The 13,524-nt window shown below is 38.6% G+C and overlaps 1 protein-coding gene across 15 annotated transcripts in view; it reads left to right on the top strand.

The window, feature by feature from the left end:
- Positions 1–13,524, top strand: part of plekha7a (pleckstrin homology domain containing, family A member 7a) — a 153,728-nt gene that overhangs the window by 75,310 nt on the left and 64,894 nt on the right. For all 15 annotated transcript variants that reach the window (XM_071491647.1, XM_071491690.1, XM_071491608.1 and 12 more), the window contains one exon: positions 7,409–7,492. In XM_071491647.1, coding sequence (XP_071347748.1) covers positions 7,409–7,492 — 84 coding nt within the window. The remainder of the gene's footprint in view (positions 1–7,408; positions 7,493–13,524) is intronic.

The raw sequence follows: 13,524 nt of genomic DNA, 5'->3' as shown, positions 1-13,524 counted from the left end.
CAGGTTTAAAAGTAGAGAGAAATTAATAAGAAAAAAAACTCTATCTATAAAAATCTATAAGCATATAGAATTTTTACATGTATGCTGTTTTAGTAAACATAGTATATATAAATTAAATATGTATCATTAAAACAAACATGTTGTACCATATAAGAACTGATCATGTAGATATTTTAATATATGTACATTTACATATTTCATATATGTTTTAAACATATATCTGGAGGATGTATAATATATGTGATAATAACATATCTCCTTATAGGTAACATATGACGTAACATCACCCTTGATATGCCCTATATTACATTTCTGTATGTGTTATATATTTGTAAAAAACTTTTGCATCAGCACCACTAAATATTTTCAAACTTTAACTGGCCCTGTAAATGTATCACCCTCTGTTGCACTGACATGCTGGGCCTCGTCGGACTCCTTCAGTCTGTGTTGTAGAGCTGTCATGTCCGCCACGCTGCAGGTAAACACCACACCTCACATGGAAAGCTGCGTGCATAGTGTCAGCCTCAAGTGGGCTATTTTAATCAGTGGGTGTTGGGCTTTTTGAGAGGTAGCTCCTTTAATGATATCGTTGTTATGCAAGTCTCTCATGGCTGGAGAGCCAGCAGGGGAAGGTAGAGCGGTGCCTCAGTTGTCCTTGGAGATTAAAGTTTACAGGACACCAGAAAGGTTTGGATGAGTACATGAGTACATTTTTACTGTTGCTTTTAGTTGATGCTGTGTTTCAGGTGCACTTACCTCTCAGCCACATGAGCTACAGCAACATAAGGAGAGATATAACACATGAAGAGCACAATGAAAGACTGAGCAGAGGCCTTGAATTCAAAGCCTTCAGTATTCTCATTCGAGCCACATGGCCTACATTTTGAATGTCTTTCAAAGTTTTTGTCTGTGTACAATGAGTTCAGACTAACTTCATTTCCACCTGCTCCCTGGGTGAGAAAATGTGAAATGAGCATATTAGCACTCGGGGGTACAGGTAGTACCACATAAGAGGGCACGTCATACCTGCTAATATTGAAATAACATAAATACAATGATACCTCCTGTCTTCTGATAACTGTGTATGATTTGTCTTTGGCCTTTGTCTATGATTTGTATTGGTCTTTATGTGTTTGATGAAACTTGATCTCAAAATTGTTTAGAAATATAAATCTCAGAGTGCAGCCATGTGAAACATGATGTGTAGCTGCATAGTGTCTACTCTACTAATACAAACAACAGAAATTCTCATGTAGCAGAAATATATTTGATAATATTTCAAATGGAAAAAAAAAAGTTATTCCACTTTAATGAACAGCAAATATTTTTGTGGTGTGACTAAAGCTGAGGGATATACAGAAAAAAATCATGTTAGTGAGACAGATACTGTGATTGTGATATGAGTCACATTTTAGTGGGAATGTTTTTGTATTTAATTTTCCCTGGAAAAAAAAAATATGGTGATGCTTTGAATTTTGCTGGGGTCAGAACCAAACAGGCATGTTCCCTTACATGTCTGTAGCACCACAATGCTTCATTTATGTTGTGACATTTTTTACCTTCATCAAAAAAAATATTTCAGCTCCTGTGATTTGGATATTTTACTCGGCCTTATGCAATTTTAATAATATTGGGATGAATTGTTGTGGCAGCAGAGTCAGGTGATGAATCTCTTTTGGTTTGAGAAACCTCTCTCACAGTACACACAGTAATTTGACCCACTGTTCATGGAAGAATATGATGATTAGTGCAGCTTTAACTTTTTGGTTTATTGCCTTTGTCTTCTTTGACCCCAGTTATTTTACCAAACCCCAGAGAAGAGCAATGAGATGAGTAAAGACAACTGTAGCAACTTTTCATATATGTCTCATGTCTGGATTGTTGTTTAATTTACTGATCTGAGCAACTAATAAAAAAATGTGACATTTACCATCTATGTTTTCGACACTGATATTTTTATGTTGTCCAACGTTACTGAACCTACACTGGACACATTGCAGTGAGAAGAAGACAAAATACACAAAATTCACCAAACAGCAAATGGAGTCAGAGATGTGAGGCAGTGAACAGGTCTTTTACAGTGAGTGTCAAAGGGCATTGTTTAAAGGGTTCTATGTAAAGCTTTTAGTGCTACTTTTCAACATTTTTCACTCACAGCTCAGGTCACCATCGCCTCCGCTGCTCTGAAACAACATTATCACGTCTATTATATCTCGTACTATTTTGAACCTTGCTGCAGAATGAAATCACACCCGCTGATAAACAACCTGTCACGACACCGACACGCTGTTCCCATTCATATTCTGTGAGCAATCAGAGATGGATATCAGTTTCCCAGGAGAAGTGCTTCACATATCAGTTTTAATGCTTGTGATCAATATCTGCATTTACTGAGCGAGTTGGAGGAGTCATAAACACCTCTTTACCTTTTAATAATCTGGCAACAAGCTCGGAGTTAACCGGTTAACATAAATAACACGCTGCATGACATCACTATGAATTCTGAATGCATCTGACAGTTCATTACACTCCTGTGTGAATGAGAGATGGTCTCAGTGGCTGTCATCACTACAGAATTAACACAGTTTTGAATCCATGTGCATCACGTGTTGATTTATTGTCTTCCATCACATGCATTTGTTTAAATATTTCTTGAGACAAAGGTGTGTGAGCGCGGCTTGACCCCTGCATGCACACGCTGTCCTCTGCAGCAGTGCCTCACTGAAGAACACTGCTTTTAGTGGAATATATTCACATTCACATAATAAACCATTAATGTGATAATGACATTAATGGTGTGTTGATCCTCTTCCATAATTTCTTACTAATGCAATTTAGTTCCTATTTATGTAAATGTAAATTTCGTGCCAATGTAATTCAAATCTCCTAATGTAATCCATTTACATGATCCACCAAAGACCTTTCCATACATATTCCTCCCTTTTTAAAACGTACCACCGTGGCCAAATAGTGTAGACAGACATTGTGTTTAATTTTCCTGTTTTTTAGAGGATCAGTTATGTTATTTTCTGTCTGGAACTTTTGCTTTTTTTTTTTTTTGTAAAGTAATTGTAAAAATGGTTGTTTTTTCAGCAGGATTATTGCAGTATTAGTATTGTATAAGTTGTATGCATGTTTGTGGTTTTTGACAGCCAGATTCATGAAATAATACACATGAAAAAGTACAGCTCTAAAATGTAAAATGTTTAATTTTTTATTGTTCTATTCCTCACTGATATTGATTAAAAAGAAAAGAAATCTAAAAAAGTGGTACTTAGAGCAGCCAAATCAAACAATATAAGGACACTCGGAGAGATAGATAGGAAATAAATAATAAACTCATGTGCAAATTTAATATTTGTACATATGTTGAATTTACATATATGAATTATATGGAAAACACATACATATACAATAAAACACATATGTAAAAATTGTATGTGAAACCCATTAGAAATTAGAACAGTTTCATATAATGACATACTGTATATTTCTAGCCTGTACAAATGTGTTTATGTATGTATGCTTATATTGTAGACACGTGTCAATATATATAAAATGAATGAGAAACAAATGAGAAAAACATAAATAAGCATATTGAATTTTTATATGTATGTTGTTTTACTAAATGTGCATATATAAATGACATATATGCTGTCAACACATATGCTCATATGTTTATACAAATAAACCATTTATACCATATAAAAAATAATAGATAATAGATAAACATAATAGATGAACAAATGTACATATGCAATTTGTACAATGGGTATTTCATCCATGTTATAAACTGTTATCTTCATATATACAGAGGATGAATATATCTAATAATAATATATCCCCCTGTAGGTGGCATATATGGAAACATCAATCTTGCTGTATGTCATATATTACATTTCTGTATTGGAAAATATAGATAACTAAAATCATAACAAGAAACTAAAACTAGGCCCATATTCTAAATCATTATATAAACAATGTCTGGTAATAGTTTGTACTTGGTTTATAAAGTGTAAACTGTGAACTGATATGTCAAGGTGCATAACTGTGTGTTTTTATCTCAGTGTTTTACAGCCGTTTACAGGTTGTAACCACAATGCAACACATATGACATCACCCGCATCGACCTGGTAGCTGTTTATCAGTAAAACCGCACTGACACACGGCTGCCATTTAGCATCTGCTGTTGAATTTCCCGCGGCTGTGTGAGGAGACTGTGTCAGTCATAACTCACGGCTCAGAGGCCTGTCAGGACGTTTTTTTCCTGATCAATTATAATTCAGTCCTTTTCAGACAGTTATTAATTTGTAGCCCGTCTGACTTTGCTGTTGAAACACTGAGCGTATCCCCCTGACGGATGTTACTATCTAGAGCCCTTTTTGTCCAGTAACACTCACTCCACTGACAGCATGACTAACACCATCTCCAGCACTGTGCTGCTCTCCTCCCTTGTGGTGTTGGCAGCGAAAGTTCTTCATGCTCCTCAACTCCCTTTTTTTGCATCTCACAGATTTTTTATGGCCAGTTGTCAAACATTGATGTGTGAATGTGAGTACAGCCCCCTGTAGACCGCTGTAGGTGCTTCATCTGGGCTTAAGAAAGCGAGAAATTCTTCACATTATGTCCTGGATGTGCTTGTTCTTTTTTGCCTACTGCCTGACAACTGAACACACAACCTTCGCACAATGTCAATGTTGTGTAGCCAGCAGTAAGAGAAGAGGTCAAGCTCCTCCTAACCACATCAGAGAGAAATATTGATACAAAAAAATACAGTTACTGGATGGTGTGAAGTGAAGATAAATCACTTTTGAATGCTAAGAGATTTTTATGCCTCCACACCGGCAACAGCCAGAACTGAGGCATTACGCTTTAGGACTGTCCATCTGTCCGTATGTCCAACGCAATATCTCAGTGATGCCTTGAGGGAATCTCTTCAAAAATTTGACCTAAATGTCCAGTGTCCAGGATGAACTTAGTAGACTTTGATGGTCAGAGGTCAAGGTCACCGTGACCTCACAAAATACTGTTTCGGCCTTGTGACGGCCGTATCTTGGGAACTCCTCAAAGGTATTTTCTCAAATCTGAACATTCACTTGGACTCAAAGATGAACTGATTGGAGGTCAAAGTTGAAGATCATGGTGACCTCACATTCTTGTGCAATATTAGATTATCATGGTCAAAGGTCACTGACAAAACACATTTTTGGCCATAACTCACATACACTCATACACTAATTATGACACAGTTTAACACAAATATCTAACAGGAAAAAATCATGAAGTGATGACATTTTATAGCCAAAAGGTCAAAGGTCAACTTCACTATGACATCACAATGTTCTGCAAAAACATTTCTGGTCATTATTCATCGTTGTATCTCAGTAAAGGGAGATTGTGAACCATATTTCCTGTGACTTGGCTGGCTGGGGGAGGCAAACAGCCACAAGGTGGTAATTCTGCTTCATGTTGTATTAATTTAAAACCAGTTTTTTAAACACACTTTTTCTTTTTCTGACTGGCGTATTCTCTGTTTTGTGTTGAGTGTGTTTAGCTGCCACTCCTCCTCCTCGCCTGTAGATGTTGGCTCAAAGAAAACTTTAACTAACCCACAACTGTCATTCTGCACATGAGGGTCTCAGTGTTTAACTCTTTCATTTCCTTTTAAAATGCAAACTGGTCAGAGAAGGTCACATGTTACTGAAACTTAAAGGGGTGGTATTCTTGTTTACTTCATTGACGAGTACATCAGCCTCCAACACCCACATGAACACCTACTGTCAGTTACTGGAGCTTGAAAACAACAAGATAGTGACAAGCAGTGAATTCAACATGATGCAAGATGCCCCTTAAGTAGGTAACAGACATGAAGGTCATGTGTTTATACAGCCTCTGTTAATGTTACTGCCATTAATAGCAGGAATAATAGAAGTAGTAATGGAAGTAACTCACCTGACAGCAGAGAACAGTGTAACATACCTCAGACATTTCATGTGACAAGTTGTGTTGAGGCCTTGTGCTGTGAGCTGATCATGTCATTGTGAGTCCCTGCTGCAGAGGCTGCTGCTGCCATGTCACTGGGTCTCCTGGGAAACCCTGTGGGGTTTGATCTCCTGCTACATTAAGCGGGAATGAGTAGAGCGTGAGTAATGTGAGCTGCAAGTGAATGGAAAACAGTGCAACTACATATTGATTGTTGTCAGAGATGGGAAAGAGGGTCTGAACCTTTCCACACATGGAGCGTGTTTGCTGAGTGTGCACAGTGTTCCTCATCAATGTTGTGCTTCTGCCGGTGACTGCTAAGCAGAACTCCCTGAGAACTTTAGAGGGCAAGAACTTTTCCCTCAGTTTGTTGCTCGGTGTCACCAGAGAATCCACTTCGAGCTGCAGGACTGAAGCTATTTTTACATATTTGTGAGGCCCTGTTGCTCCTGCACATAAAACTCTTGACGGTGTGAAAACACTGGTCTAACATCACTGTTACACTAGTATCTAATGGGGGTATATTTATTAAAATGGAGAGAAATGCAAATAGACTATCTGCCTGTATTTGCAGATAATACTTACAGGTAATTGATTAATTGAATTTTGTGTGTAGAATGTCAGAAAATAGAGAAAAATGTGCATCACAATTTCTAATAAAACTGATCTGACGTCTTAAGATGACTTTTTTTTTTTGTTAAACATTAATCCAAAACTCAAAGATCTGAAGTGAATCATTATTATGTAAAACACAGAGAGAAAAAGCTCATGATTGGCATTTTGCATGAGAAGTGATGATCAAATGATTCAGCGTGTCAGTGTGATGATACCCACTATCCTTTTGTTGCTGTAACTATGTGATGTCATTCATTCTGTAGGACTTTGTTCATTCACATCAGCTGTTGAAACTTGATTATAAACATCAAAATACACAGCAGGCTTTGTCAGCTTTCTCTTAACTCCCCAGCACACACACACACACACACACACACCCCCTGTGACCCTCCATGCCACCCTGTGTTGTTTACCCAGTCAAATGCTGAGGCTTAGAATGACTGACTGACTCAGTCTGTAACTGACAGAGGCCCAGGCCTGAGCTGTCCAGCATTTTGTGCTGAGCCCAACAGTTTGGCCCACACAGGCTGTACAGGACTGGTTGGCTTGGTGGGGTGAGTGGGTGGGGGTCCTGCAGTCGCCCCTCACATTCTACACAGAGCTGGGAAAGTCAGGGACGAAGGCCCATCAGGGTGGGGAGGTTGGACAGAGCTCGTCAGCCTGCTGCTCCTCTGGGGAATGATCAGCCTGCGTGTGCTGTACTTGTGAAGAGGGTGGGGGGTGGAAATCCACGTTGATGCCTTCACTGTGTTTCCAGTGCAGCCAAGGTTGCTAATTTTGTCTCCTCTCTCTCCTCCCTCTGTCACTTCAGTCATAACCAGAGGACCACGACGTTTCACCATCCTGTGAGCGGACAGATTTCTCCAGAGAACGTGGATTTTATCCTGCAAGAACAGTGAGTGACAGTTTTTTTACTTTTCTCCAGCTCCATCTATGCAAAAAAAAAAAAAGAAATTGATTTGTTGTCAGATGCTTTGGGCGACATTGACTGTCTTCTGCTGTTTTGAGATACATCAACACTAAAATTGGCAACACTAAAAGTGTTTTCTGTCTTTATTTTTGGGGTGAGTGTCACAATGTGAGCTATTTATTTGATCACTGTCTTTCCACTGATAACATGATACTGAAAATGAGAAGAATCTGGGAAAAAAAAAGTCAACTGCTCTTGTAGTGAGGACTGTTTTATGGTTGTTATAGTGTCTGTTATACTGCAGTTGTCTGACCTTCTATATGACAGTGACTTTGAAAGCATCTCACCTTTGGCTCAGAGTTATCGCTGACATTTATTTTCTTATACGTCTTTACTGAGTGGGTGGAAAGCAGGTTCTGTGAAAGGTTCTGGGCTGTTCAAAGTCAAGATGTGAAATTCATTTCACCCGGGCTGCTTTTTGAATAAGTGAGAGTAGAAGGACAAGCAGTGCTCAGTCAGCCAGGTCTTTGTGCAGATACATGTACTTTTAGTTGCATGTTTTTCTTGTCTGCTTTCTTGTCCAGAGTTAGAGAAGATTAATACTAGGGCTGAACATTTAATTGAAATATTATCAAATTGCAGTACAGCCAAGTTCAATATCCAAATTGCAGGAGCTGCAATTTTTTGTTAAAGGTCAAATGTGTCACAGTAGACCATAAATGAAGCATAAAAATCATATCCTCCAGACATACAGGAACAAGCTGGTTTGGTACAAGACTAAAAAACTAAAATCACACCATCATCATTTTTATATTTTTTTTTTCAGTGAAAATGAAAAGAAGAATAACCGTTCCAACTTAAATCCTTACTCATATTGCAATCACAATATGATTTCTTTTTTTTTTTGCATATCATTCAGCTCTAATTAACACCACTCACAGATTTGTTTGTTAGATATGAAAGCTACAGCCAGCATCTGGTTAGCGTAGCTTAGCATTAAGATTGGAAGCAGGGGGGAAACCAGTAGCCTTGCTCTGTCTGAAGGGAAAATAGATTAGCTGGTTGCCTGGTAACCTGGACGACAGGACTCCAGTAAGTCACTGCAACTTGTCAAGAAACAGTGCAGCACATAACCGGCTGTAAAACCACAACTCGTAGCTTAAAGCTTATTTTTGTACATATAATGTGATGATTCATGAATTTCAGAGGGGCTGATTGTCAGAGGGTTTTTTGAGCCAGGTCAGCTGTTGCCCCCCATTTCCAGTGTATCTGCCCCTGGTTGTACCTTGAATCTTCTCATCTATCTCTAGACAAAAAAGCATTCAGGGTAGAGATATTAAGTTTTGGATATCGCCCAAACCCAGTTCCAGGGTTTAAGGGGAAAATATTGACATGTTTATTTCATTCAAAATTTCAAATTGTAAGTGCAGCTCAGACAAACACAAAAATTTGGCATGATATTAGAATTTGTTTGTGTACTATCTTTGAAGTTGCACTTTATTTGTTTGTCAGTGAGAGGACTTGTCATTTTTAGATATGACAGTGTAACCAATCAGTCAACTGCTGTCTGCACTCTGGTGTTTACCGTCAGCCCTGATGCTTTATCACTGAGACCTGGTGAGTGCAGGTCTCTCTGGGATAAACAAGTCAGAGTGCTTACTCGTGCCTGTTTAGTCGACAGTTTGTATTGCACTCTAAGGGCTTTGTTTGGGAAAAGATTTCCTGCCAGTGACTAAAACCGACACCAGACTTTCACCACAATAGAGAGACTCTCTGAGGTCTCAGTTACAAGAGATGGGACACTCTTTTCTCTTGCTGCCCCAGGCTGTGATATAGGTCAATACAACAGGTGGATTTGCCTAAACACATCTTGTAGCTTGAATATATCCATAAACAAACAAGATAAAGCCTCAAGCAAAGTGTAGCTTTACTTTAAGAGCAGCTTTTTAGGCACTTTTGCACAGGGGGTTTGGTTTGTTTACAGGCTGTGTGCCTTTGTCAGCCCTATGAGGAAAAATAACTCCACATCTTGCTCCGAGCACTTTTCTGTAAACCAGTTTGGGCGAAATATAACTCAAAATGCAGTTATGTTCACCGTGTTCCCATGCTTTCAGTTGTTTGTTCTACTGCTTTAGTCCACTGTCTAAAACCAGGCTGCAGTTCTGATTATTCCAGTCCTCCTTTCACTTCTTTCCAAATTCATATCCACTTGCATACACCCTTGAGGTGAAGCTGAGTTTGAATGTTAGCTTGCATGCATTTGGTGAAAGCGCAAAACTAAAAGAAAAAATCAATACTGACTTCATTCCTTTGCAGCTGTCATATGGTACAATGGAGCACTTGTGCACTTGGGTCAAAGCCAGAGTTCACTGACACTGTTTACCACAACTGTAAAAAAAAAACAGCCAATAGGTCGTCTGTGCAAGCAGCTTAATACATTTTATTGTCAGACGACCTCAAGCTTCTGTCATAACTACGACGAGAGCAATGGAGGAAGTCAGGTGATGTAGTACATTGAGGGACAACATCCACCTCAGCAGTTGGTCAACAGGGTGACGACTCCTCCTGTGAAACATTGTCTCTTGTGTCTGTGACCAATCCACAGCCGTAACCGTCTGATTGTTGTAGGCACCATGACCACGAAGGTCCATTAAGACAAACCACAAACTTAACCTAAACCTAACCAAACTCTGACCAATCTACAACCATAACCACATGTTTCTTAGGGTTACCATGACGATGAAGGTCTGGTATGCTTGCTGCTGGTATACGCTTCTGAGAGTAGGGACAAGCAACCTATATTGTCGCTGAATACTGTTGTCATAGTAAGATAACTGCTTTTTGAAGGTCATAGTGGGATACCTGTACCTGTTGGCACTGCTTCTGTAGATGACATTATACTGTTTCAATAAAAGGGAACATCTCATTGGGTCTATCTAAGCCTGTTAACACCACCATACCATCACACAAAGTTTCACATCTTCACCCAGAAAACACATACTGAAGCACATAGACTCAAACTGATTTAAACATAATCACACTGAAACACAAGAAGAACAAAAAAAAAAAATACTGACTGTAAACAGAGAATAAAACAGACAAAATTTTCTACACAAAACAGAAACATGACACAGGAGGAAAATGCGAAAAAATATAATAGCTTATTTCCTTTCCTGTTCTGCCCCAAACACCAGATGGCTGTGCCCCAGCTATATTAACTGACAGTTGTGACATACAGATTATAACTGAGAGAACATTACTTAATGTACATATTTACCCTTCAGCTCCACCACAGACCCTACTGCAGTCTGCTTCTGGTGACCTGCAGAATTTTGATGTAAAACTTAGTTTGTATTCATTAGTTCAATGAATACACAGTTTTATAAATGCGGAGGAATTTGGTTGGATAAAGATTCTTTTATGACTCATTGCGAACACCTCGCTTCTGAATAAAACTCATAAACAAGATATCCTGTGTGCTCATGCTGCAGGTTTCCACAGCTATCAACCCTTTTACTGTAATAAATTGTACAGATAATCTAAAGTTAGAGACACTTATTCCTTATTCAGCAAGTTCTGCTTCCTGACACCTTAATAATATATGTGATTGTTTTAATTAGTGTGTGTGTGTGTGTGTGAGAGATGATGATGATGACGATGACTGCTTTGTTTGACTGCTTAGTCCTGCAGTGATCTTGTATATATGTAATTTGTTCTCAGGCAAAATAAATAATGAGATTTCCTGAATAAATAAAACTGGATTGGTTTTCACTTATTTTGGCAGATTAGACCTGTGAGAGTATGAACAGACCGTGGGACTTATAATTTAAAGGCTCTGTTAACTAGATTAAACAAAATTATAAACAATAATATCGCAGTTAACACCTATTTTCTATGTAACGATCTAGTGGAGTATTGACGTCCTGAGCATAGAATGACGTCACTCCTCCTCTGTGTGTGTTCTAATCTGAGTGTCTTTGTTTTGGTAACCGGAGAAAGGGATGTTTGTGCGTTTGAGTCCCTCCTCTTAAACCACTGGCCTTCCTGACCTTTAAACACACAGGCACTGCCCACATGCAAGCTGACACAGTGCAGTATGTAGCGATCAGGTTATGTTCCTCCAATGAAGAAAGAACTTTCTCATCTAAAAAGTGACCATTGTTTACAGAACCTTTTGATCATTTAGTCTTAAACCTTAAGAAAATACTCATCAGCCAGAATAACTATAAACATCATCACCTTCGCAGAACCTTTAAACACTATACAAGTGTATCCAATAACAGAATAGCTTTTATTTCAAGAGAGCCGGAGGAGACTTTCATGTGACTCTCTGCTTCAACTTTCATTTCACCTCTGTCTGGATATATGACCCCACACCTCCAGTGATGCCCCGACCTTCACCTTGAGATCAGTGACCTGAGATCAGTGCTGTCAAGCTTTAATCTAAAGCCTCAGTCCTTCACTCCACAGAGCTTCAGAGGACACACAGTTACAGGGTGATACCTCTGAATGAAACTCCTCTACAACACTCATCACAGAACCTGTCTATCAGTTCAGTGAATACACTGAGTGTTCCTCAGATTTAATGAGATTGAATGAGTCTTGATCATTTATATTCATTAAGTTCATTAAGTGATGATTTTAGGAACTCTGCACCTTTTGCTCGTACCAGATTAAAGGATCTACATTTAAGTTTTGCTATTGCTACATAGCCAACATTAGCAATAACAGCTGTTTACTTACCAGTCCAGAAGAAACATTGTGAGCTCAGCATCAAGCTTCATTCCTTCACTCAACAATAGTGGTCTCTGGAGGTGGAAAGCTATACCAATGTTAACTTTTGTCTCTATCACAATGGCATGCTAACCAGCTAGCCGTGGCCCATCTCTTCGCATTCCAGTAGTGACACACCATAGCCTCCAGTCTGCCCTGAAGACGTAGCGCTGCTCAGAGGATGTATTATAACCTCTTGTCTTGTGAATGCAACAATGACCGAAGCTCTTGTCAAGCAACAATCACCACCACCTGCTCCTGGCAAGAAACCACGTTCAGTGGCTGAGAAATTGCCACTGAACAGTAGTTTTAAATGCTTCAAAGCAAATAGCTGTAAAATATTTAAAACTACAACAAACAGACTAAATCAACAAATCAAAAATATTGCTTCATTGTCAGTATTCTGTTGGTTATGAAAAGAAACTGTGCAATCAAATGGACAAGGCATCACCTTATAAACTCCTCACAACCTTTCTCTTCTTACCTACCCACCTTCATTCACAACCTTTTGATGGCTCTGATTCTTGTATGTTTGTTTAACTGAAGAGAATCCTCTTGGTGCTTTTTCTATCTTGAATGAAAATATAATTTAATCCCGTGTTCAGAAAGTGTTTGAATGAAAGGATGGAAAATGTCATTGCTACACACAAGTTTTTTTTCTTAAATAAAACACAAATACTAAACTTCAGCTAAAACTGGTGCAGTGATAAAGCCTGTGATGAGCAACAGCATGGGAGAGTACAACTAGAAATGCCTTCTTTGTCTTAAGAGGCTTAATTATTTCAGAGCTTTACAGCCACTAAGATTTAAATTTAGAGCAAATATCTTCCAGAGAGCCTCCCACTGTGGTGAAAAGCATATACATCTTTTGAATTCACTTTCACCTCTCAGACCTCAGGGAAAGGAAAGTTTTCAGCACTTGGTGAACAATTAAAAAAAGAAAAATGACCATGTTTCTGGTTAGTGTGGGTGGCATTGTAAAAGCTATGATAGCAATTTTCTTTTTGCATTTTCTGCACTTTTAATGTGTTATTACAGGTGTACTGGACAATAACATCAGCTTGTCGTGATTTTGTTCTCCCTGAACAAATTTGAGCCAAATTCAGTCACTGGTATGGTGAAGAACAATTAATAGAGCTTTTGTAGCTGCTAATCTAATGAAGACACACATTAAAATATAATGAAGTTTCACTGCACAGGCTCCATTTCTAGAAACCTATTTTCTCTTTTAATTTTTTCCCCTT

The sequence above is a fragment of the Trachinotus anak genome, unplaced genomic scaffold, assembly GCF_046630095.1.
Source record: "Trachinotus anak isolate AG129_WGS33_773 ecotype Australia unplaced genomic scaffold, CSIRO_AGI_Tana_v1 ptg000002l, whole genome shotgun sequence".
Lineage (NCBI taxonomy): Eukaryota > Metazoa > Chordata > Actinopteri > Carangiformes > Carangidae > Trachinotus > Trachinotus anak.
This window is presented reverse-complemented; position numbering and strand designations above follow the sequence as displayed.